General features: G+C 40.2%; 2 protein-coding genes across 4 annotated transcripts; one reads left to right on the plus strand and one right to left on the minus strand.

The window, feature by feature from the left end:
• The first annotated feature begins 4,277 nt into the window (after window positions 1-4,277).
• On the plus strand, window positions 4,278-12,827 carry si:dkey-196h17.9 (tumor necrosis factor alpha-induced protein 2). Of its 2 annotated transcripts, none has more exons than XM_068717766.1 (11): window positions 4,278-4,434; window positions 5,622-6,105; window positions 6,686-6,803; window positions 7,460-7,546; window positions 7,666-7,766; window positions 7,866-7,967; window positions 8,129-8,267; window positions 8,377-8,484; window positions 8,792-8,947; window positions 9,050-9,171; window positions 11,048-12,827. In XM_068717766.1, the coding sequence occupies exons 1-11, from the start codon at window positions 4,350-4,352 to the stop codon at window positions 11,193-11,195; spliced, it is 1,650 nt and encodes a 549-aa protein (XP_068573867.1). In that variant the 5' UTR covers window positions 4,278-4,349; the 3' UTR covers window positions 11,196-12,827. The 2 variants fall into 2 exon arrangements, with proteins under 2 accessions (XP_068573867.1, XP_068573869.1); XM_068717768.1 differs by having other exon boundaries at window positions 5,622-6,081.
• Window positions 12,828-15,906: 3,079 nt separating this feature from the next.
• Window positions 15,907-25,011, minus strand: tnfaip2b (tumor necrosis factor, alpha-induced protein 2b). 2 transcript variants are annotated; one of them, XM_068718016.1, is made up of 12 exons: window positions 24,903-25,011; window positions 22,775-22,966; window positions 21,594-22,239; window positions 20,590-20,701; window positions 20,053-20,175; window positions 19,426-19,520; window positions 19,247-19,339; window positions 19,012-19,138; window positions 18,205-18,324; window positions 17,768-17,923; window positions 17,466-17,587; window positions 15,907-16,551 (listed from the first exon to the last, which is right to left on the minus strand). In XM_068718016.1, the coding sequence occupies exons 1-12, from the start codon at window positions 24,952-24,954 to the stop codon at window positions 16,404-16,406; spliced, it is 1,986 nt and encodes a 661-aa protein (XP_068574117.1). In that variant the 5' UTR covers window positions 24,955-25,011; the 3' UTR covers window positions 15,907-16,403. The 2 variants fall into 2 exon arrangements, with proteins under 2 accessions (XP_068574117.1, XP_068574118.1); XM_068718017.1 differs by lacking the exon at window positions 24,903-25,011 and adding an exon at window positions 23,577-23,661.
• Between the last annotated feature and the right edge of the window lie 1,497 nt (window positions 25,012-26,508).

Here is a 26,508-nt window from a genome sequence, read left to right on the forward strand (position 1 = left end):
CCTCCTCCTCCTCCTCGTCTTCCTCAAACAGCCCAATTCTGGCTCCTGCCAACAAAAACAAACATATTAAACCAACTGAACATGGATGGTTTTTACAAACACAAAATCACTTTTTGATCAGATGAACCCTAAAATAAATATAGTAAAATATGATAAACACATTTTACAGATGCTTCTCTACAAAAGTACTTTAAAATAAGACACAACAATTCAAATGATTACATATTTGTAACAAATATTTAAAACAAGGCCCAATGTTGCCTTGACTGATGAAAGAACTACTCCAGCTTACTTCTTGGACTTCTTCTTCTCAGTGTGGGAGATGTTGTTGTTCTCTGTTTCTTCATCTTTGTACGTGTTGGAAAGCCTGCAATGTTAATGAAGTAGAGGAGTGTTTACATGTTGCTTTAATAACAGAAAAAGGTGAGATATCTTCCGCCTGATTTATGGCATGTAGAAATTAAAATGAATAAATGTTCTGCTACTATTTGAGGAGTAACACTCAAATATTAATATAAGCAACTTTGGAATAGCGATGGACGTGTAACCGCCTTAAATCACTGGGAACCCAGTGTCAAATTAAGTCAAGATAAGGTTTATTTAAAGTGTATCAACAGAAGAAACAGCTTACAGCAGAACCTTTATGCTATTAAAAGAAATACAATAAGTACAATCGTAACTTTACAGGTAAACGTGTCAGGAATAATAAAAACAACCATCAGATCCATCTCTGCTGGGTAAATCTGTTGTAGAAGTTAATAATAATAATAATAATAATAACTTTATTTATACAGTTAAGTCAAAGGCAGCGGTGAAAGAAGGATTCAGGTAATTTACTGATCAATATTATTTATTTATCTATTTATTTATGTATTCATTTACTTACTTATTAAAAGTACCAATACCACACTGTGAAAATACTCCACTACACAAAAAAAATCTAAGTACACGTCAAATATAGTTTTGCCCAAAAATACTTCTGTTATTGTAGGTAGTTCTCACCACGCTGATGTACATTCAAGTGTGTATTTTTCTGATAAGCTTGGTTTTAATTAGTTATTTGATGCTGTAAAAATGCTTTGAGGCTTTAAACTGGTCAGGATATTTAAATATATTCCAATTGTCAGTGTTGATAATTAAGATGAGGCCATTTGGGAAACTCTTTTGTCATGTTTCATGGTAGGTTTAATGGGCATTTTGTGGTATTTAACTGTAAGAATTTAAAGCAAAGGCTATCAGTGTAGGTGCAGAATAGATCTCAATGATTGATACTTTCACCTTCAGAAAGGTCTGTTGATTTTCAAACCACTGTTGAGGAAGAAGAAGCAGTCAATTCAAAATGACAAAAGAGAGCCTGAGAGAAAAACTCAAACCCCGCCTACTTTGTGACCTGATTACACCTGTGATACTGTTGGACTGTCTATTGGGGAAAGTTTGAAGCACACTAAGGCCTGACGGTGACAACAACAACCCTGAGTTCAAACCAACTGCATGTCAGAATTGAACGTGAGCCAAAACCAAAGGCTTGTAAGTGGGCTTCCTTAAACAGTTTCTATTTAGTGATCAACACCAGTGAGCTTTCTTCCTGTCACCTCACTCAGGTTCAGGTTCAGGTTCTGACTCAGGTGTAGGATTTCCCTTTGTTTCCATTAAGCTCACGTCACCGTGTCTTCGATAGAAAACCTCCCTCTCAGGTTTCGAAGCAGACGGGATACTCGACATGTCATGTTTTGTTTTATTAATGAGGAGATCTGTGGCTGAAGACAGCGAGATAGACAGATGAATAGAAAGTTGAGACATTATTTGGCTTTTCCTCTTATTTCTGCTCCGTTACAGCTGACAGATCTTACGAGCTCTTGACAAGCCATTTGATAAAGCTCAGAAATGTAATGAATTTTTTGTAAATATTGGTCATGAATTCGCTAACAATATTCCTGCTTGTCATGGGAATCCACTGGTTTTTATTCCAACACATGTCCCCATTATCTCTATTTCTATCTCAATTTGCAAACGTTGGCATGCTAGCATGTCACTATTGCTTACACAGCACATTTCCACACGTTCGCCTCTCGGGGCTTTACAGTCTGTACAGCGGACGCCGTCCTTTGACCCTCGATTTGGAAAAAAAAATCCCCAAAAAACATGCAGCTCATCCTCTACCTGCTATCTAAACATCATCACCACGGCCATTGTGAGCATGCTAAAGTTAGCATTTAGCTCGAAGACCCACAGAGACGCTAGCAGAGCTCTAGACTTCCCGTCTTCTAACGTCACAACTCGCTTTATTTATCTACTACAGTAATCTGTTTTTATATTGTGATATATACATATTCATAAGTAGACGTTTCCTCTTTTTTATTTGTGTGCTTCCTCTCTTGTTTGGTTTGGTATTGTGTATTTATGTGGTACTTTTACATTGGTTATACTTGATGAATTAGCTCGTGATTGAACCTGGACTTTGTTCTGCATTAATCTTCCCCCACAGCCATGTGACATTTCACTGCACCAGCCTGTGGTTAAAGTGGCATTTTGGCTCCATCCACCGCTGTTGAACTCAACCAGTGAGATTCATTCGGCCTCTTCCTGCATCAAACACAAACGTGAACGCAGTTGTGAAATATTCATGTTCCTGTTTGTTGGGCTCTAAGGGATTATCCGGCTCTGCTATACTTGGATTATGGGCATTCCCCGCGCTCTCGCTGCTCGCGGAGAGAGAGAGAGAGAGAGAGAGAGAGAGAGAGGTAATTTCCCTGATAGATTCATCACAATCAGACACACCTATGCAAACGTCTTTGTAAGATGTACTGCAAACAAAATGCAGCCGCTCCTCTCTGGCAGGAGGCCGCAGTCTCTCAGGACCGAAACGTCACACCACAAAGACATCCTCTTCTTCCTCATCATCATCAACAACAAGGCCCGGGACTCTCATGCCCTCCCAGAGACCCAACACGCTACGTTAACATCCCTCTATGTGCGTGACATTAACGCACATCTTTGGGTCGCTATCTCTGTGCACAAAACTACTACTTCTAAAAAAAACTGCACAGCTCTTTCATTTAAATTCTGATATATTGTACATATTTTTATAGCATTTTTTTCTATTCTATTCTTTATGTTTCTTGCTGTTTTTTGTACTTTTATTCTTAGTTAGATTTAATCTCTTACTAGGTTACGTTACCAAAACATACACAAAACAAGTCCATGCGCTGTCACCTACTTCAATAAACCGTGTTCTGGTTCTGATTCAATCACGGAGAAGCACTCGTGCTGAAAATGTGAAGAAAAAAAAACAGTTTCACATTTAAATTCCCTCTGGTGTCTTTTCTTTCCACCACAAACTGGCAATAAAAGAAAGAGCCAACACCCGAACCACTTTCCACTCATGACTCAGCACAATGGCATGCTGTTTGATATCTAAACCCTTCATTTCAAGTTACCAGCAAACAAAGAACCCATGTTCATGATGTGTGTGGGTGTGTAACTATGAACCTGAAGCGTTGAGGCTCTTGGCTGCTGTTGTTTCAAGATAAGATGGAGTTGTCTTTTTTTGACACCTTTGTGTCCCAATAGGAAGCCTCTATATGCTTTATTTAAGTGATAAGCAATCTGCATTTAAACTGTGTCACCAGGAAGCAATAGTATCAAGCAGACATTTTGACGTACCTTTATTCAGGTACACTGATCCTCAGACTTTTGGTTTGGTGGTCTGTAAGCATTAAAGGTGGATCAAAGGGCGTTTCTGCAGCAGACACTGTGACTCGTCACAGCAGGAACACACTTGTCCCACCACGGACCCTGAGACTGAAACAGGCTACACAGAATTCAGCCATCATTCGTTTTCCTGATTTTCACCTGAGCTTTTCCTCCGGTCCGTTAAAAAGCTCTTCTTATGACAAAGACAAAGCGGATCGTATGGGATGCATGTAAAATGGTTGGCAACATATAAAGTACATATTTAAGAACTCTAACCTTAATGTTGAGTGCAGAAGAGCTGCATTTATATTTTAGTATGTGACAAAACAATCCCACCACAGTGTTAAATGACTGATTAAGGCCAATTATTAGTAGTATATCATAATATAATTGTATATTTTTATAGGCTGTAGTAGTAGTGGCAGCAGCTGTATTATTAACATGTCATTGCTGTGGCTCTTTCACTGTTCCGGTGGAAATATCAGCTCCTAAAGGAAAGTGAAAGTACAGTGTTGGTGTTGTGGGGAAACCCCATCTGTGCTCCTCAACAAGAGGAGAACAGAGCTGCTGACTGTCAGATAACAGCAGCCGCTCTGCAGGAACGTGCAGAGAGAAGGTCGAACCTGTGTGAAGCCGTGGAGGTGAAACACTTCAAAATGAAGGGGCTCAAAGGACTGAAAAGAGCCCTGAGGACCGACAGCTGCAGACCTTTACTAGGGAACAACGACGACAGACAAGACGGTAAGACGCTTTGATGAGCTGGCTTTGTTTATGCATGAGGGAGCTCCTATTTATTTAGATCATTATTGTCCTTTATATCTTCACTGTCTGTCTTGTAAGTGTAGATTTATATTTCAATACAGCTTGAAATTAATTGTAAATATATGTTCTTATGTGAGGAATGTGCAGTAGGTATGTAGTATAGAGTTATGTATGTTTTTGTTTAGTTTCTTACTGTTGTGTCATCTCTCTGCCTATACAAACGAAATGTATTATTATTAATATTATTAGAACATCTGAAAACTGAGATATGAAGTGTTGAATTATCAAAAGATGGCTCAGCAGTGCTTTTACTCTCCTGATTCACGTCTTCTGTAAAAACAGGTCTATTGAAGTGACACAGATATGAAACATGTAAAAACTGTGAACAACGATTAATAGTGGAACAAATTCAAAGTGTTGGAGCAGCAGTATTTGGACGACTGTGATAAAGTAGTTCTAATTATACTTCCTCAAACTGTTGCATGGCCTCTGGTGTTGATAACAGGCCTCTCAACCTCAACAGATGGGATCCAGAGGACCTTGAGAATGGCCTTGAAAGGGAGCTATGCACTACTGGTGCTTAAACAACGAGCAGGTTAATGAGTAACTCGGAAACTTGTCATTGGTCCAGGTTTTATTTTCTCCCTCATTTAAAAAAAACCCCTCTTCTTTGATAAAACAATAAAACAATATAACTAATGAATTAAGATTTCTACAATTATTAAAAGAAAAGCAGCAAATGTTCACATTTGAGAAGCTGGAACCATGAAATGATTATCATGATGGTTCATAATTAATTTGATCAGTTGATTAATCGACTAATTGCTCCAGCAGTGTAGTTTAATGCAGAAAAAAAAGCCTTATATAAAATTTAAAAGCTCTTCATATGTTTTGTCCAACAAGAATGTTCATTTGTCAAGAAACTGAAGCTGTAAAATAGTTGGAGTGAAGTTAAAAAGTACAATACTTCCCTCTACTGGTGTAGAAATACAAAGTGGCATGAGAATACTAAACGCAAGTACCTCTAATTTGTACTTAGTTACATTCCACCACTAGGTTTAACTCATGAAGGAGTGAGGCAGCAGAACATGTATAATTTATTTGTATTTTACGGTAATATTTACAGTGTTTTTACCCTAAAAGGATTGCATTTGACTCTTTCATAGCTCCAGACCTGGCTCATGACAACGCCTCAACTCAGAACACTTTGAACTCCCACGAGGAACGAGGCCAGCAAAGTAAGGAACAGACCACGCCTCCGATCACACTTCAGGAAGCAGCTCACCTTCTAGGCGTGGCCCCCGATGCTTTGACCTCTGAGGACGGACCTCTTCGCTCAAAGCGTCCTGATCTCAATGCAGAACAGCCCCTTGTTCACCTCATGCAAATATCTGTGGAGCGGCACTTCCCAAAGACACCGGACGATGTGAACCAGAACCAGAACCTCCGGCGGCACCTGTTGAATGTGCAGGAAGCTGTGCGCGAGGAGCTGGTGAGGCTGGCGAGGCTGGATCCCCGGCTGCATTCTGAGGGGTTGATCGGATGCTACCATCGTCAGATATTTGAACACCTTGATGATCTACTTCAGAACATCAGCTCCTCCCAGAATGGCTTCCTGCTGATGATGTGGGTCCTACAGACATATCTGAGGTATCTATCTCTACTTTTGTATCCACTGTATCCCTGAACCAGGCTTGTATAAGAACACTTATATCAGAGACAAGCCTGTTTGTTTATATTATATTATCTACATTTTAGTACGAAGCTTCCTTCTTCTCTGATCTGCTTCCGTTTACGCTGTTAAATTTGTTAAATACGGTACTTATTTATCTTTTTACTAAGCCTAAACACTTAATAACAATTGAAAAATGTACATCACTTTCTTGTCTTGACAAATATTAACCGCCAGCAAACAGTTAGCTTAGCACAAAGAATAGGAACAGGTGGAAACAGCTAGCCTAGCTCTATCTATCCATAACTCTAACAAAGTCCACCAACAGGCAACTCTAAAACTCACAAAATCACATCTTATTAAAAGAAATTGGTCACCGTCAACATATACATCTGCACATAACCCATTGTATAAGGAGCAAATTGTCATTTTTACACTTCATATTTAACGGACACATTTTTTCTCAACCAAATATAAGCATGTAAACATACTAGAACATGTCACAATCTCCTTCTTGTACTCTGAATAACTTTGATTGTTATTTGTGTTGCTTTCCAGTCAGGACCTGCTTGGTCATCCTGACCTTCAATACGTGGATCCCATAAAAAAAATCGACTTCCTGCTGCTCACACAGTGGGCATTGAGAGCAGAGGAAAGATTGCTTAAAAATGTGGAGGTAAGAACACTGAACTTCTGAAGCTTGTACTAGTCTTACTTCTCACACCTTTCATGATGTATGTATTGTGTCTCTGTTAGCTGGCAAGTTAAATCACCATACTATTGCTAACGGTTCCCAAATCCATATTTTCCATTTTAGTACATAACTTCAATCATATGAATAAAACACTTTTTGAGGAATTCAAACCCCTCTACGTTAATCACGGCAATATTTCGCGGCTGGTGGGCACTGAGGTGTTTAATATAATTTTTTTCTTCAATAGATAGACTTTAAAAAGTGTGCTGTAGAAGATAATCCACACCGTTAGTGGTGACCGCAGTTACTATCTTCTTCAAGAATCACTGATGTCTGAAAGATACGAGCCAATGACACACTAGTAGTTGGCAAACAGTCAATCAGATTACAGTCTCATTACCAAAGCTTTAGTGCCATTAAACCTGCACTAAACACATGTAAAACGATTCTATCCAGCACTTTAAATGGCAGAATTATGATGAATAACAGCAGCAGCCAATGTGTTTTTTATTATTTTTTATGGCATGCATTAATTCAGAATTATATTCATTTCTAAATTACTCAGTCAGTACTACTAAAACCACCCTTTGTTCTGCTGCTACTGCTGATGTATGTCTGTGTGTATTTGTGGTTCACAGACAGAGAACAGAGGGTTCCTGGAGAAAATTCTGCAGAATGAGAGAAGCAACGAAGCTCACGATGAACTTTATGTGGACACAATTCAGGTACTTATGACCCAGATATTTTTCAATTAAACATTTGTTTGCTTTCTTTTTTATATTATATTTGTCTGTCTGTTTATTTCTTGTATAATGACGTTGTTTCCTTTCTGTTTATCTTTCAGTGCATTGACGCTATGCCCCAACAAGCACTCAAAATCAGCTCACAACTGTCTGATCAGGTGCAGGAGGTTTGTTTGCAAGAGCTGCTGAGGTTTCTGACAAGGTGAGAATACATTTTAGATTTAAGACTTTATGACCATGAATATCACCATGAAGTCAGTACGTTGCGTTGCTAAGACTGCATATTTCATTTGGTCTGTAGGTACAGGGAGGAGCAGACTGACATTCTTGCAAAGACAGCAAAAATGGACAAACCAGAAACAAAACAGTTCTTCAAGACTTTGAACAACTGTAAAGAACTCAAGTGAGTATTATCAATTCAGTTCCATTCAAACTAGTTATTGTTTCTAATACAAACACACTCTTTAAACAGCCAATGAAACATAGAAATGTAGTTAAAAGACTTGATGTAAGAAAATAGTTATAATGACGATAATTGATGATGATGTCTATATTTCCTCTCAGGCAGCACATCCAGACAAAAGCTATGCAAATAAAAAATTCCCCTCTCAAGGAATTCATGACCGAAGCTGTGGCAACGCTTGAAAACATGGAGGCTTTTACTTTGAAACTTCTCAAGGAAATCGTAGCCGACATTGCAGAGGTAGCTGTTCAACTTAATCACAAATATACTGTTTTCTCACATTTCAAAAGGGGGCATATATTTCTTTGGAGAAATGTCAAACTAATATTAATGTTTTGTTAAATCGCAGAGTCACCTCAAGAAATACTTCAAATCGAACAACAGGGAATTCCTCCATTTGATCGATGCATTAATGAGTCTTTTCTCACAGCTGTCAGACTACCAGGATGTACAAACGGTATGTCAAAGAATCTGAGCTTTAACAGAAAATGATAGACTCTTTAATCTTGATTTAAGACAGGAAAGGTTCACCTAAGTCTTGACTTTCGATTTATTAATTTGCTGACATGCACTATAAAGGTATAGAAAAGGAACCCAAAAGGAAACTATATTGCATTGCAGAAAAAATAACGTAAATGATCTCTGAATAAATTGTAAAGAATATGAAGATATCATTTTTGTGTCTGTATATGTTTGTGTTGCTTCGTTCTTGCTCTTATTGACAAAAACTAAACTGTGTCTCTGTCCGTCTTTGCGTCTCTCAGAGAGTGATGGACGAGGCTTACAAGCTCATCGCTCACATTTATTTCAAACGTCTCATCAAAATCAGCCAGAGAAAACTGAGGAAGCACTGGCATCCAGATGTTGGACAAGAAGTCGCTAACGATGCTAAGCTGCTTCACAAAGTCATCTCAGATCAGGTGAGATCAACGCTCTGCTTGTTCTCACGACTTGTTAATGACATTGATCCATTAACGGCTGAATTAAACCTTCACTGACCCTTGTGTGTTGTGTCGTATCAGGTTCCTGGTGTCGGTCAGTGGAACATCATGCTGCTGAAAGTCAAAGAGCTGTTGGACTGCAAAAGTCTCGAGGCCACGAAGATGACAGTGGGAAGCATGCAAAAGGAATGTCACACGTGGAGGTAAATCATTCTTGTGTTTCTTACACACATCTGTGTCCAACTTTTAAAATAATGTTGCCTTTGGCCATCTGTGTATGTTTAGAAGGACCGATTAATAATCAGAAACACCCAAAGACTTAAAATCTGTTCTGTGAAAGCACTAAAACTAGCCTTCGTGGTAACATTACTGGTTAAGCGGTTTTGCTACTGGGTTAGCCTTTGTGCTACTGGGTTAGTCTTTATACTACTGGGTTAGTCTTTGTGCTACTGGGTTAGTCTTTATACTACTGGGTTAGTCTTTGTGCTACTGGGTTAGTCTTTATACTACTGGGTTAGTCTTTGTGCTACTGGGTTAGTCTTTATACTACTGGATTAGTCTTTATACTACTGGGTTAGTCTTTGTGCTACCGGGTTAGCATTTGTGCTACTGGCTTAGTCTTTATAGTACTGGGTTAGTCTTTATACTACTGGGTTAGCCTTTGTGCTACTGGCTTAGTCTTTATACTACTGGGTTAATCTTTGTGCTACTGGCTTAGTCTTTATACTACTGGGTTAGCCTTTATTCTACTGGGTTAGTCTTTGTGCTACTGGGTTAGCCTTTGTGCTACCGGCTTAGTCTTTGTGCTACCGGCTTAGTCTTTGTGCTACTGGCTTAGTCTTTATACTACTGGGTTAGCCTTTATTCTACTGGGTTAGTCTTTGTGCTACTGGGTTAGCCTTTGTGCTACTGGCTTAGTCTTTGTGCTACTGGGTTAGTCTTTGTGCTACTAGGTTAGCCTTTATACTACTGGGTTAGTCTTTATACTACTGGTTTAGTCTTTGTGCTACTGGGTTAGCCTTTGTGCTACTGGCTTAGTCTTTGTACTACTGGGTTAGTCTTTGTGCTACTGGGTTAGCCTTTATACTACTGGGTTAGTCTTTGTGCTACTGGGTTAGTCTTTATCCTACTGGGTTAGTCTTTGTGCTACTGGGTTAGTCTTTGTGCTACTGGGTTAGTCTTTATGCTACTGGGTTAGTCTTTATACTACTGGGTTAGTCTTTATACAACTGGGTTAGTCTTTGTGCTACTGGGTTAGTCTTTATCCTACTGGGTTAGTCTTTGTGCTACTGGGTTAGTCTTTATCCTACTGGGTTAGTCTTTGTGCTACTGGGTTAGTCTTTATACAACTGAGTTAGTCTTTATACTACTGGGTTAGTCTTTATCCTACTGGGTTAGTCTTTGTGCTACTGGGTTAGTCTTTATACTACTGGGTTAGTCTTTATACTACTGGGTTAGTCTTTGTGCTACTAGGTTAGTCTTTATATAACTGGGTTAGTCTTTATACTACTGGGTTAGTCTTTATACTACTGGGTTAGTCTTTGTGCTACTGGGTTAGCCATTGTGCTACTGGCTTAGTCTTTATACTACTGGGTTAGTCTTTGTGCTACTGGGTTAGCCTTTATACTACTGGGTTAGCCTTTATACTACTGGGTTAGTCTTTGTGCTACTGGGTTAGTCTTTATCCTACTGGGTTAGTCTTTGTGCTACTGGGTTAGTCTTTATATGACTGGGTTAGTCTTTATACTACTGGGTTAGTCTTTATACGACTGGGTTAGTCTTTATACTACTGGGTTAGTCTTTGTGCTACTGGCTTAGCCTTTGTGCTACTGGGTTAGTCTTTGTGCTACTGGGTTAGTCTTTGTGCTACTGGGTTAGTCTTTATATGACTGGGTTAGTCTTTATACTACTGGGTTAGTCTTTATACGACTGGGTTAGCCTTTAAAATACTGGGTTAGTCTCTCTTAGCCCTCTGTTGACTTGCGTTTCCTAAAGTTGAAGTTTTCATTTTGGATTTTCTAAAAGTCAACATCTAGTGGAAGTGCATCTCACTAACTCCTCTTGGTGTTTTGTCTGCAGCGAGGACCTGGAGCACCTGCCCACGCTGCTGCAATGGAAGGGTCTTTCTGGAAGGAAGATTGAGGAGGTGCAGAATGTCCTGGAGGACCTCCCTGGCTTTCAACCCAGACCCACATCTGCATCTTGGTGCTCCTGTTTTAGTTGCTGAGCTGCTGTTCAAGAGAATCAACCGCAACAAGCAGAGAGGACAGATCTCAAATCTGAGGTAAAGATTGAGAAGCAGTCGGGTTCCAGAGGGTTGTTATAAAGTACGACACAAAAGGGATTAAGTCTGTGTTCAGTATGTCACTGATTTCCTTTCACGTGTTGTTGTCGTGTAAGGAAAGTGGATTAAGTCTTGTTTCCTGAAAATTTACAAAACGAGAAAATCTACACAACCTGTATTTCAATACAGCGGAAATGCTGTATTGGGGATATGTTCTTTTTTTTGTAACTTAAGCTTTAAAACCATCAAAAACGTTGTGCTTTATTGGTTGTTAAAGGTGTTTACATCATTAACAGTGAAATAATATTTTGTGCAAAACACTGTACATTACGTTTTACATATTTCAGATCTGGCAACCTGTACGCATTTTGTGTTGCAGGTATGCATTTTGACATTAAGTACGTGACATTTGTCAGTTTAAAGTACGCAAAAAGCTGGTTTAAAATATGGACGTAGGTTTCCGAAGAGCCGTTGTAAAGCTCAAAGCTCCGACCGCCGCCATCTTGGTAGTGACACCACCTGACCGTTACTAAACCGTTTTATTGTACCAGGCTGTAAAACATGTTGAGTTCTGCTGTAAAGTTGTACATTTTAACATGGAGGTCTGTCAGGGTAACAGAAATCGATCGACACTCGTTACCCCTCCTCACTCTGGCTGGTTCTTCAAGTGAAGACGGTTCTTTAGGCTTTTTTTGCAAAGGTAAACGAACCGGAGGGGACGTGGAAAGTTAAGATTGAAACCCGAGTGACGTTAACGTTACGCATGTATTTGCCACCTAGCTTGGTAATTCAAAAATTAACTTAAATGAACTTTTCCGTGTGTTACAGACGGTTAAAACGTACGTGAGTTTTCATGGAATTCATTACAATGATTGCAGCCAAACCCGTTATCCCAACGAGGGAACGAGCCGCGGAAGTTCCTTTAAAAGTTACCGGGAGAGATGACCATGACTCTGCATCTCATTTTATTAAAAGGGACGTTTTTTTTGTTGAGCTCTGATAATCAAAACAAGAACAAAAAATGTAAAAGCAGTAAAGGGAAAAGGAAAACTTTTCTTTTGTTTCAAAGCCTTACATTTTATTTTATTTTCTCTTTAGTTTACGGACTTTGAACTGCAGTGATGGAGATGTTCTGTCTCTTTATTATAATGTAATATTTTAATATTATTTATTAAATTATTTATTTATATGGAAACCTCCCTGTACTCACGGCAGTCATCCACACATTTTCAAACTTCACTGTTAAAAGAAAAGATTCTTCTGTTTTGGTAGTACTGAAAGAAACTGTTCCAGTGTGCAAAACCTCTTGAAAGCAAACACTGTATGAAAATAATTTCAACTCTTACAAGTATTTTTTGATTTGTAGATCTTAAATATCCTTGAATATCGGTTTACTGGTTTTAAGTCCCTCTTCATTTCCAGTACAAAGTCCTATTTGCTGCTTCAGTGTAACAGTTAATATCTTTAACATATTTTATTAATGTTTTATATTGTATTCTTCTGTGGTGGATATTTTTGTTCAGAAGCTTATGAATGGGGTTACAGGGACACAAAGCAAATCAATCAATAAAAGGATTCAATGAAAACTAAGATGTTGGCTGCGTGTTCATTGTACCGTCACCAGATGGAGACGAACATCAACGTACTAACTGGGACTTGAATGGGAGTTCAGTTATTGCTCCATAAAACAGACCCCAGAACAGCAGTTCTCGATCTGGGAGGTTGGAGCCTCTTCCAGTTTTCTTTTCTTTGTGCAATTGCCAAAACACAAGAACACACGTATTGAAGCCTGTGTGTGTTGTTTGCTAAACACTGCCATTGAAATACCACACTCAATTATCAATCACCTGCACCCAGAATGCACCTGTGAAAACACCTGTAACTAAATAGATCACTTAGAAATCAGAGCTTAAATACTTTAATTACGATTCATGATTTCTCTTTAGAGAGTTAGAGGACTTTAATTACAACATTTGGTGTTTGTGTGGAAAGTGGTGCAAAAATGATGCAAAATACCATTTTTAGAAGAGTTTTGAGTGTCGGCTCTTGCAAGATATTTAGAAGATTTTGAGTTATGGTTTTAGTAGAGTTTTCGACAAAGAGGGTCCTAGTATATCAAGAAATTGTGTTTTAGCAGATGCAAAAAACTAGTAAATGGAGTAAAAAAAAGATGAATATGAGGGGACACAAGATGATTAAAGCAATGAGACTAAATACACAAAATTAGGTTTATTTTTTCTTAGTTTTCTCATTAATGCTTAAACTGCTCAAAACTCCACACTAAGGCCATATTTGTAACCTGCCAATAGGACTCTTTCAAGGACACTTTATTTATTTTGAGGGGCCACAAACCCACTTCATGTTGAAGGTCTTTATTTTTGTCGTTTGCACATCGAATCCAGTGAAGCAGGATTAACGATAACACCCTTCAACAACTCTCATATGAAAAGAATGTCACATGAATAAACATGGAAGTTAAAATATAGGAGTAAAATATAATATAATACAATAAAATAAAATATAACATAGAACATATAAGAGATCATGTGCTCGGTCGTGTGCGCGCGCGTGTGTGTGTGTGTGTGTGTGTGTGTGTGTGTGTGTGTGTGTGTGTCTGTCAGTCTGTCCACAGTTAATCTCACAAACTGCTGGATCCATCAACCGAATATTTTCTGTGTTCATCTATGATTCTAACCTCTCGTGGTTGATGCGATTCACACTTGGAAAACCTATTTTATTGACCGCTTCATACCGTCATTGACCGATGACTCCTCACTCCTCTTAACCGGCTTTAAAGGGACAACCTCTTCAGTAGCAAAATACATTTCCGGATAAATACTGCAGAGCACATTTCGGCCTTTTTTGTGGCTCATAAACTGACAAACAAAGAAAAGTTTGGTTTTATTTTGAACTTGAGCATCTGCAGATGTATTCCATACCAGACATGTTATGATATACTAAATTCAGGCACAATGCGAGATGAGTAAATCTCAGTTTTTGTTATCTTCTCCACCATCTTGAGTGAGATTCAACTCTTCATTGTTTGGGAGGCGGAGACATAAGGAAAAGTTTTTGACTTTCGCAACCAAGTAAAATCCATCAACATGAATCAACTCATAACGAAACAAAAAAACCCATCTCATCAATGACCGGCGTCTGGCTGATTAACTCCGACCTGTGACTCGGTGGTTTGCTCAGAGACACTTGGGCAGCCGTCTTGCTATAAAAACAGCATCCACACTGGGGTCAGTGGCTTGCAGCAGGAAAGCACCGTGGATTTCCAACAACCAACAAGCTTCATTAGCTCTCATTCTCTGAGGGAAACCTGTAGCTTTGACCTCCCGTCTTCCTGAGCACATCCTTCCTCTTATACCAATACACAAACACACACACACACACACACACACACACACACACACACACACACACACACACACACACACACACATTTCTTAAGCGTGATTTGCAGCAGACTCATATCCTTCCCCTGCCTTGAAAATCTGTACATATTACTCAGAATAATAAACTAGAAACACATCGGTGTCTGTTTTTCCCTCACAAGAGGCTGAATGATTTCCTGCGATTGTTCGCTGTGATTTGGCTGCTTCTGATGTTGTTGTAATGGTCTTTGAAACCGGAGTATCAGCGGTTTTAATATTAATATGAATACAAGGCCCGACCTCTGGCCTGCCTGTGGAAAAATTATTCTACAAGATTCTTTAAGAGTCATGTTTTTTTTTAATCTCTAAAATGACTGTGAAATTTAGTACACATTCATATTCCCCTTATCACTTGCATCCCTCTGACTTTTTATTTTGTGCCCCAGCAAATCAAAACGTTCACTCGTCCTCTGAAATTCCTCATCGACCTGATCGATTGGCACAACATTTTGTACGTTCATGTTCCCCAGAGGATGAATCAGTCTTTTTCCTAAATTCTTTAACGAACTCTCTGAAACCATTAACACTTGTAGCCAATGTATTTACTAAGTTTGCCGAAACTGAACGCTCGTTCAAACAATCAGAACAAAACTGTAACGATGCCCGTTGATGGCTTCTCCCTCTAGCGCCACCAGGAGGTGGACATTTGTGGTTTTGAGTTAAACGTCTTAACTATTAGATCACGTTTGGTGCAAACATTCACGTTCCCCATCAGGAAGAACTGTTGGCACATTGGTGACCCCTTAACGCTGGGCTGTGTGGAGCTCTTGGAAGAGTCCTGCTTGGTCCAAACTTCTTTGAATTAAGAATTTCAGAGGCCGCTGTGCTCCACAAATGTTATTATAGCCTTCCAAAGATCTGTGGCTGGACACAATCCTGTCTCTGCAGAAAATCATGGCTCGACTCTTGTCGAGTGTGAGTCCTTATATAGACAAGTGTGTGCCTTTCCTAATCAGGTCCAATTAACAGCAGGTTGAATCCAATCAAGCTGTAGAAACAAGATGATCAAGAGAAGTGAGAGGCACCTGAGCTGAATTTTAAACGTCCTATCAAAGGGTCTGAGTACTTAGGTCAATGTGATATTTCAGTTTTTCCATTAAAAGTAAAACTACCACTAGAAGTCTCTGTTTGTTTTTGTTGGTGGTGTAAATGTACTACAGAGGTAAAACATTTACTTCTCAAGATTAATAAGAAAATCACCTTCAAATCACACACAGGTTCCACCAAGTTTATTCATGAACTTAACTTAAATTCAACACTTTCTCCGACAATATTCTGCCCGTCAGGCAACGTGAAATATAAATGTAAAACTTTAAAAAACTCCCTTTATTGCATGTAATGTAATGCAACATATGCACAGTATAAAAATAAACTATAACACTGATTCAATATAAAAAACAAACACTATCAGAGAATCACACACACACACACACACACACACACACACACACACACTTAGCACTAAAAAGGGTTAGGGTTAGCACCTTATTTACCAGCAGTAATGTAAACGTTAGCTTATTCTTTCATACAGTAACTCATCCGTCATTTTACGGTCAGTCTGACATTTGAACCCAGCTTTGTAACACTGAGGCAACATCACCTGACTGAAGTTTTCACTCAGCTCACACGCAAACATTATAATACACAAAACGTAACTGTTCAACTCAACTTTCAGTCCAACTTTAAAGACAAACTGAACGCAGTTCACGGCTCATTTGACCCGAACGTCAGAGAAAAACCCTCCTTTGACAGGAGCACTCTGTTGGCCTCTTGTGTCCGACAGAACGTCTTTGACGGCTTTCCTGTCGGCTTTGGAGAGGTTGGTCTTGAGCTTGAGAAGAGCCGAGATGTGTTTCTCACTGTGGATGAAAGAAGAAGGAGAAAAGGTTAAACATCAATGTTTTAATCTATTTATTCATTCTTACAATCTCAGAGACACTGGAACATGATTGTAGAGTGAAGGCTGTTGCATTAGATACGAGGGGCGGGACTTAGCGAGGGGTCAACTGCCTCGACCTCTTCCAGGCTCGTTGCCATCTTTGTGCCATTTATTTTGCCACTACTTTCCATCACAAGCTATTTCTTTTGGCTCTGGCACAAGAATCTATCCTGCCTTCAAAACTACGTTCTGCTTCGTTGACTTTCTTTGTTTTTAGTCGACTAAGCAGCCGATAGAGCGATGAGCGCATGAACAGAAGAAAGTGGATGTGGGAAGGAACCAGGTTGAGTCTCCACCACTTTTAATGAACTGAAACTTGTCAACTATTAGCAGACATATTTCCAGTCTGCCGGGTCTTTTATGACGCTGTTTTGCAGTCTTTATGCTAAGCTAACTAGCTTCTGGCTCCAGATGTTTACAGTATAAACATGAGAGTGGTATCGATCTGTTCATCTCACTCCAAAGGGGATTCCTCAAAGGTGCTCGTCCCAGGTCAGAACTTGCGTTCCTCATGTTTACTCTGACTGAGATCATCACTGACTACAGACACAACAACACGCTCTATCAGCCCTACACTCCTTATTTCACTGCAGCACTTTGGCGACACGATAATTGAGTTGCAGCGCGTCTGCTTTTAGCTCACGACATCATCCCGCTGCCAGGAAACATCTGATCACATTTTCTCTTCCTGTTGAGTGGGGTTTGTTTATCTTCACCTCAGAGTCATGTAAACCACTCGCATCGTGATGCTATTCCGTCCTTGTAAGTTCTCAATGAGACCACGTCACTTCTGATCGAGATCTGCTGTATGTATTGTGTGAGAGTGAGAATTACCTGAGGTCAGGATATTCAGTTCCCAGCGATGCTACTTGGATCTTAATGGCGGAAAGGTCTTGGAGTTTCAGGACTTCTGCAATCTTGGTCAGGATGTCCTTGAACCAAACCTCCTGTGAACCCTGTGAAGACAGAGCAGCTACAGTCTAATCCAATCCAATCCAATCTTGTTTTTTGGGGAGGATTTTATCTGTCGTGGTCACTGCGGGTTCTCCCTGGACCACTAGTTTATCACGCAGTGACGTCATATTTCTGATGTTGAACCACAACCGTAAAAATCACTTTTCTGCTCGATTTCTCACCATTTTGAGGAACAAATCGTGCAAACTCTCCGCGTTGTCCTTCACGGTGACGTAGGCCTTCAGCTGCTTCTCCCTGTCCTTCAGTTTGACTTGTCCTTTCAGGAGCCTCGTCACATATTCTGCTGTCACTTCCTTGTACAGCTGGCCCACCAGCTCCTGGAATGAACCCAAAGCGTCCAATCAGAAATCGGTGCAAAAAATAAGTGGTTCCAGCCTAAATGTACTTACTTTTAACTTGAATCAACACGCGTTAAACTAAGAACATTTTCACTTGATCTTTTTGAATACTTAATGTCTGACTATTTTACAAACCATACAGAGTTTCAGAGTTATGAATGTATTTCTTCTCACTTGGTTTCCATTCATTTCATCACAGTTAATCCATTAAAGTGAACAGAACTGATATTCGCGTGTGTGTTTCATGCTTTCTAGTCTACCTGGTGACAGGATTCCATCGAACCCTGAAGGTCCTGCAGCTCTTTCTCGATGCCGGCCAGCAGCTCCTCAAACAGGTGCTTATTCAGCCAGTCATTGGTTCCCAGTTTGCGGTACTGTGGCTGTGTGAGGTACAAACATGCAGCATTAGACAGCTGACACTTTCATGCTGTCGTAGTTCTGCAAAATAGCCTGATTGAGCAACAATTAACTGATGTTTGTCTTTGTTTTTTTGCTCTTGTAAATTCAGGGTTAATGCAGCTTGTAAGGAGTACAATTCAAGTACTTTTAAGGAATTCTAAACGCCTTTATCATCAGATCTATATTGTGACAATAATTGCAATAATTAAAAACAAAATTTAAAGCTTTCCTTTACAGCCCCAGCAAACAATGTGTATGCACTTTGTTTATGTTACTTTGATCGTGTGTTTTGATCATAATATGTTATAACGTGACGACAGGTTTTGTTTCATTTCAAATATTAAAAGATTTCTGGTTTCCATACGTGATTGTGTGGATGAAACACCACATTACGTTGAAAATCAGACATTTTTCTAGGATTATATTCAAGCACAATACCAACCTTGAGAACATAACTGTTAAAAATAAGAATTTTGTGTGAACCTTGTTTATTCTATTCAGTTGTTCTTGTGTTGCAATCCTGCCTGGTTGATATTTAGTTCTAAACACTTTTATTGTGGAGAAGTTTGTGACCTTTATTTTGAAAAAAATCACATATGGAAAATATGAGTCTGTTCATGAGATTTGTTGAAGAAGAAGATAAAGAGCTTCGTTGTAAATCATCTCACCTTGAGGACCTCGTGCACAGGTTTTAATAAATACGTGTGCGCAGATTGTTTCATGTCGGTCAGAACATCCAGACAGCTTTTCCGCACGTCCTCTGTGAACAGATGTGTCTTCTTACTGAGGACGTCCCTGCAGACAGACCACGCATTAGCTCACAGAGATGCTTGTTAGTGTCGATCTTAATAAAGCCAGAGGCCCGCCTCGTCTCGCCACGGCGCCTAAATGTCAGAGACGTACCTGAACTGTTCGATGCAGCCGAGGTTCGCCTTCATGACCGGCCGGGTGTTCGCTTTGTTTTGCTTCATGACGTCATTTTGGAAGATCTTGAACCTGCAGGAATGAAATTACAATTGATTTTTAAGACAACGTGTCTTTTAAAAAGACCGTATTTTGGAGGAAGTCCTCGGCCTTCTTACCTCTGCATTAGATTCGTCAGTTGGCACGTTATCGCCTGGGCCTTCTGCAGATCTCCCACAACTTTTTCAGCTGAAGTCACCTTACCATTGACAAGCTGCAACACAGATCAATGACAGCATTAAAAACACTGTGAACTACTGAGACTTTATGGACTTCCAACATTTTCCCAAAGAGTCAAAGTAACACAAGAAACCTAACCCCAAACGCTGGCAGCTTCAGTGCCTTCTTCCTCTTTCTATCAATGTTTCCCTTGTTGGTTAATCTTTTTCTCAAAGTTTGCACTTTAGTTTTTGTGAAACAGCCTGGAAAATATTGTTTTGGGAAATACCCTGATATCTTTTCCTGGTCCAAACATTATGTACCAAATCTTTACCAAAAGAAAAGTCATGAAAAAAATGCAGAAAACAGTTGTGAGCACAACATTAACTTATCACATCTGTAAGTCAAACTTTTTAGCAACCAGCTGCTCATTTTCACATCCAGCTGTTAACATGATCTGATGTTTGTGAACACCTGACCAATATTCACTCTCTTTTAACTCAGTTTTTGGTCTCCTCCAGCTCCTGAGGGAACTATCTGGCTCTTATATCCTCTTTAACGTCATGTTGTCTTTTTGAAAACCGTACCTGGATGATGTCGTAGGAAACAGGACTGACGAAGCAGCCGTCCTCTCTTGTCGGCTCCTCTCCTTTATTCCACTGTTGCTTCGCTTCCTCAAGGACGCGGCCGATGTACGTCGTCAGCTCTTCCTGAACGCACAACAACGAGCCGCTTTATAACAAACCTATCGATGATTTGGCTGTTCATAGAGCCCTAAACAGCAGGGGAGCTTAAGGTTAAAACGCACAAACAATCTCAGCAGTCTACCCTTCAGATATCTTGTTTAACTAATAAATACGGCCTTGTGCTGACTGAGATAAAGTCAAGAGGTACTCAAGGACGTTCATTCACGTGGGACCATGATCATCACCAGCATATCTCTCTCTGGACCGACTGTTTGTGTTGGCCGTATTGATTTACTGACAAACAGGGAAGTGTTAGACTGCTGCTTGTGTACAAACACCGAAACTAGACCCGAAACTAAATAAGAGTATATTCCGATATACCAAATCTAATACGCGCTCAGAGCTGAAATAAGGCCCAACAGCAGTCGGTCAGGTTACCTGCTGTTTGCTCAGGTATTGATCCTCCAGAGGTTTCAATAACTCTTCAGGCAGCAGCTTTCCCAACGCTTCAACATCGATCGCACCGACCAGCTCCGGCTTTTGAAGGATTCTGTCGCAGAGAGAAGGGACGACAACTGTCATCAGGTACGTTTTAAGCATCAAGATCAGGATTTCATGTGACTTTGACAAAGATCCTTATATCAGAGGCTTATTTGTATACCTCAGTAGGACAGGCAGCAACTTGTTTTCACGAGTGACTAACTAGTTTGTGAACATCAGTGTGAAGACAACTCACAGCAAACTGTAAAAAACGAGACTAACTTGTTTTTTTAACGCTTTGCATTCTGGTGTGTTTTGTAATGAACAGTGGGTGCAGAGCTGCAAAGTGTTTCTACACAGTTACACGACTTCAGGGGCGATCTGGTCTTTCCCAATATCAACCAGCAGGAGCAGTTGAGGGGGAAAGTGGTGCTTCCTCGTTTAGTTCACTGACTTCACATGATAAAAGACGAAGGACAGATTGAAATGACGGATGAGGAGACGGTAAAAGACAGTTCTAGCTGAGAAATGTCGTGAGCGTTTAAAGCCAAGAGAAAACGTCTAATTCAGCTGTGCTGCAGTGGTCCTCAACCTCACAGTTTACTTGAAAACCTTCCAACTGGTTGTGACCACTATCTTGTGGTTAAATGTGTCTCAAAAGGGTTAAGCACATGTCATGGCAGTCTGCTCATTAGATTGTAGTATTTCTTTAGTACATGTGGAGGTTTTGGTCCTATATTGTGGCATTGTGTGTGTACAATATTTGCCTCCAAAATGTAATGGAAGTAGAAGTATAATAGCATAGTCAATAAGTGCAGTACAGTATTTGAGTAGATGCACTTGGTTACAGTCCGATAGTTGTTGAGAAATCTTGGTCTGCTTTGGATCTGCTACTACCAAAACAGAAATACACCAACATGAACACAGAATGGACCCAGAAATAGAAGTACTTCATGACTCACTGTGGATAATGCTCGTTGACCCAGCGCAGAAGAAAAGTGCAGTCCTTGTCCTCGAGACCGAAGTCTGCAATCTTTCTGAGTCTGGCGCTGAAGGTTTGGTGGAACAACCCGGTGTAAAAATCACAGATGCCCGACTCGGGCGGGTAGCAGCTCCTCACCACGTTCACCACATGCAGCAGGTCCTCCTTCAGCTGCCGGCCCATGACGCAGACGTCCGCCTGGATGGAGGACTGGCCCGCCTGCACAGCGGGGGGCGTGGAGGGGTTGTCCATACGATCCTCCACCAAGCTGCGAAGCGTCGCGTCGTGGAGATTCTTCCAGCCGCAGGGCCTCCACGCAGGAGCGGTCCGATCCCTCCGATCCCTCCACTGCCGGTCCTGGTCCTCCTCCTGCTGCACGGCCTTCACGGCAGACGTCAGAGCCTTGGAGCCGACCCCTTCCAGGCCCAGAGACAGCCTCAGGGTCTGCAGTACGAGGCCTTCCAGGGCGCTGCGGTCTGCTGCGAGCTTGCTTACTTCTTCCTTGTGATGTGTCAGCGCCTCAGACTCCTTTATCTCCCCAAACAGACGCTCCTCTCTGTCTATCAGCAGCTGGCCGGCTTCACACAAGTGCTTTGCCTCGAGGATCTGCTCGTATGTGAGGATCACTGAGGAGGAAAGACAAGACCTCTTTTTGAAATGCTGTTTATGATCAAATGAGGCATCTGGACGTCCTATGATGGCTAGGAGAATTTAATTATAACAATGATTGCTGCATTAATGTGTTCCTTGCATTAATGTTGTAGCTGGTAAAGTTGGAGCCAACTTCAGTTTATTTTGATATATTTTATATACTACCTTTACATACTGCTGGGTAGCTTGTGAATTTCCACTAAAGCGTTATTGATATAATAATAATCTAAATCTGCAAAGTAACTTATGTTGTCAAATGTATTAAGTAAAAAGTACAATATTTTTTTGGAGTAGAAGTGCATTGCATAAAATGGAAAATGGTAAAGTACTGCACAAATAGATAGATAGATAGATACTTAAATAATAAGTACAGTTATAAATCCACTTTCATTCTACAACTGGGTATGACTGTAATATTAGTAATCCATTCTGAAATCGTATTGTATGGACCAGGTTGTATAAATTAAAGTAACTACAAATGATGGTTCGGTGATGTGTATCTTAACTGACCGGTTGGGGGCCTCTCCTCCCCGCTGGGTGATGGGAGTCCGTCGGTCGTGGAGGGTTTGTTGACGCCGTCCGGAGCTCTGGGGGTCCTCCATAAGTGGAACCTTTGCGGGAGAAAGTTCAGACTGAAGCCGTCCGTCTCGGTCCTCATCGTTATCCGGGAGAGAACTGGGTCTGAGAAGTGCTCTGAAGAATCTATGTGGAGACAAAATATAAATATATATATATGATACTAGCATTAGCTGGGTGTTATTTTCAAAATAAAAGCACAATAAACACTTTTTTCTTGTTTGAGCATGGTATCAAGGAATGGTTGTTTTTAAATGCATGAATAAAACCACAAAATACAACTCCATTAACTCAACTTAACCACCTAGTGTCCCTTTATCTCCATCACAGTTTATTTATAACAGCTACAATATCTCCAAAAATCCCTGTACCCTATTTTATGAATACTACAAAATGAAAGTACATAAACATATCACATGACAAAAAAGCAGAAAGTGCAAATAGCCAGTAGAAATAACAGTAAAATAAAAACACAAACTTTCAATGATAACACTCACTTTTCAGCTTCATTATGAATAACCAATCCTAGAGATCATTAACACAACTTTTAAAATCAAACAAAGTATATAAATATAGCAAAGGGGGAAAAGGCTCAACCGGTCCCACATGGCATATTTAACAGCTATTATAATGTAAAGAGCACTTTCTCAGAAACATGCCATCGACCGGTCCAGCCATGCAGACACACATCTGTAGTGACGTGTTTTAATTAAAGCCCTCCAGCAGCTTTACTCACCCTGGTCTCACAGATCCTGCTCTGTTAGTAACTCCACACAGCTGGTCTTTTTATATAGCAGCAGCAGCAGCAAGCTCCGCCTGCATTTCATGATATAAATGACTCCAGGGTGCTGGAAAGTCCAACCCCCACCCCCCCACCCACACAGAAGCTGGACTTTGTTTCAGACACGCTAAGCACTGAGGAAATGCTGGCAACTCGTCTGTGGTTAACAGTGAACTATATCAACAGCTATTTCATCAGTTGTTATGAAATGTCTTACAGACATTCGTAGTCCAAAGTGGATGAATCCTACAGACTTTGGTGATCGTCTTACTTTTCCTCTAGCGCCACCAACAGATAACATATAATCTGTACCAGCACCAATTTAGGATTCCCCCAAAAGTAACAGTGATCCAATAGCTCTACCTTCAGTTACACACAACATGGCGGTGCAAGACGGTAAACTCTGTGGAAGACGACCCGCTCTCTATGAATAGCATTTTTTAAAGCTAAATAAAACATAACAATTCCTAGTTTCCTATAAAGGAAAGTAGCTTTTTAGGGGATCTATTGGCAGAAATGGAATATGATATGATTTATTCAGTGAACAATCACCTGAAAATAAGAGTTGTTGTGTTTTCATTATCTTTGTATCTGCATTGGTTTCTACAGTAGCCCAGAGCGGACAAACCAAACACCGGTTCTAAAGAAGGTCATTCGGATTCTTAGCGTCGGCCACCGTAGTCCTCCTCCATGCTTGCCACACGGAAGAAGTCTTAGTTTGGTTGCAATCTGCAACTTCACTGCTGTTTATTTAATTCTATTCAAATTCACAACTTTATACGTATGTTATATACGTGTGTGAGTGTGAAGGCACTAACACTTACACTTACATTTCATTGTGCAGCCCCCTCGTTGTGAAGTTACAAATAAAGCCTGGTAACTTGCAGTATGTATATTTGTTACTTTACTGTGTACAGTATTTGTAATTAGTGTCCTTAAAAAGTATTTAGATCCTCTACTTTCTTTTCGTTTTACCCTTTTTTTTCGCACCAAAATATCAAAGTAAAAACAAAACAAATCAGGATTGTAGACATTTGTGCGAATCAATTAACATGTACTATAAGTATCAGCAGATTTGATGTGTTTTCCTTTTTGAGACTTTTTTGGTCATCGTTAGTCAAACCCTTAAATCTTCTAAAGTAAAATAAACCAAAAGTAGCCAATCTATAAGCATTAACATCATGTTCCAACACCACATCAAACTCTGCTCAATATAGTCACACCTGACCCCGTTGGTGACTTCAATGACCTGGATGCTGAGCTGTGACCAGCTTCTCTTACCTTCTGCTCTGCAGGATCTGCAGGGAAAGCAGCAGCAGAGTTTGGAACACATCCCTCCTGAAGGCGTCGCGACTCACAGGTGTTCTTTCAGTTCCTCTGTCTCTGCAGCAGCAGCGCTTCAACACTGAACCGACGAAAAGACGCAAGGAACATTTAAGGCCAGGAAGCCACGCATTGAGAAAGTGCGAACTTTCTATTTCTGCACCACATGCGCATTTCCTCTGAGAGCTCAGGTCTGATGTGAGAATGAACGCATGAGTGGATTCAAAGTGAGGCGTTTGAAATGGGCTAGATGTTGTTTTACAGGAAACACCTTGCATTGGTTCATAAATACAGGAACATCACTTACTCTTTTATTATCAAGTAACACTGCGTCCGGTCCAGGTACACATCAACATCAATACTTTTACAATAAACTTTTACTTTTTCTTATAAGCTGGCCTCAAAAACTTCATATTGGTTTTCACTTCCTTAGAAAACAGAGAAGTCCAAAAGAGCGATCGTGTTTCATTGTGTTATCTCTGCTCAGGCAAACGAGAACTTTTATTTTTAATTATGTTAAAGTGAAACAACACCTCACTGATTTAGAAATAAGCAGCGTACACAGTACAGACACACGCTTACTTACTTAAACACATGCAATATGATACGATTTAGCTTTTCGATCTGATAGAAGGGATGTAATTAGCTTAGCTTAGCATAAAGACTGGAAGCAGGGGGGAACAGCTAGCAGAGGGGTCTCAAATCCATCAATCTTTTAGTAACAATGACGACTCGCTGTACGTTACCTCTTACCTACTGGCTTTTTCTGAGGTGTCAGTGGTTGATGTGTGTGTGTATGTGTGTGTGGGTGTGAGCACAGGTGTTGGTGTGGGCCTCTGCACAGACACCCTCATTGTGAAACACCTGGACCACCAGAGTGTGTTTCTTCCTCTGTGGGTGTCATAAAACAAACATCGTAACAGCTCAGCCACTGACTGTGGTTCATTTTCATTCTGCAAATCTGAGTTGTTTAAATCCGCAGAAATAGTTTGATACAGAGATTGAAAATTCTGCATCTGTTCTGGAGCTTTTGGTTGTATCACATGATCTTCATCACCAGAAGTCATGGAACTGACAATTTAGACTTTTCTCCTTTCTGTCCTTGAGCTAAATGCTCACATTAGCATGCTACCATGCTTACAGCGCTAATGCTAGCATGTTGATGTTCATACGGTGTAATGTTTAGCGTGTTCACCGCATTAGTTTAGCATGTCAGCATGGAAACATTTGCTAATTAGCACTAGTATCTGACAATGTGACATTTTGACCAGATGGTGGTGCTAGTAGGGTTCATCCTCTGGGGAACACGAATGTTTCATGTTGCATTTCAGTTTTCTTTCTCAACCAAACAGAGTTCAAAATGTGAGTGGTTACTGTTACGACATGACAATAACAAAATAAAGATTTATTTGTATTAAAATACGAATGTGGATATTCTTGTGTTTACATTTGGAACGCACGGATTGCAAATTTATCAGAAAAAGATTTAAAAGAAGAAGAGGATGTTTTTTCCACAGTATTTCTTTCCACGATGGCTCAAGGACCGCATCTCTACGTGTGTTAA

The sequence above is a fragment of the Cebidichthys violaceus genome, unplaced genomic scaffold (assembly GCF_023349555.1).
Source record: "Cebidichthys violaceus isolate CVI_PGR_0920_01 unplaced genomic scaffold, fCebVio1.0.p SCAF_22, whole genome shotgun sequence".
Classification (NCBI taxonomy): domain Eukaryota; kingdom Metazoa; phylum Chordata; class Actinopteri; order Perciformes; family Stichaeidae; genus Cebidichthys; species Cebidichthys violaceus.

Bases quoted from the DNA above. Each gene is read 5' to 3' on its own strand.
- si:dkey-196h17.9 (XM_068717766.1), top strand. From the start codon at position 4,350: ATGAAGGGGCTCAAAGGACTGAAAAGAGCCCTGAGGACCGACAGCTGC. The intron at 6,106-6,685 runs GTATCTATCTCT...GTTGCTTTCCAG, and splicing joins GTCCTACAGACATATCTGAG to TCAGGACCTGCTTGGTCATC. The intron at 7,767-7,865 runs GTGAGAATACAT...TTTGGTCTGTAG, and splicing joins CTGCTGAGGTTTCTGACAAG to GTACAGGGAGGAGCAGACTG.
- tnfaip2b (XM_068718016.1), bottom strand. From the start codon at position 24,954: ATGTGTTCCAAACTCTGCTGCTGCTTTCCCTGCAGATCCTGCAGAGCA. The intron at 20,176-20,589 runs GTAACCTGACCG...TTGTGCGTTCAG, and splicing joins AATACCTGAGCAAACAGCAG to GAAGAGCTGACGACGTACAT. The intron at 17,588-17,767 runs GTGAGAAATCGA...CTGTCTTCACAG, and splicing joins ACGATTTGTTCCTCAAAATG to GGTTCACAGGAGGTTTGGTT.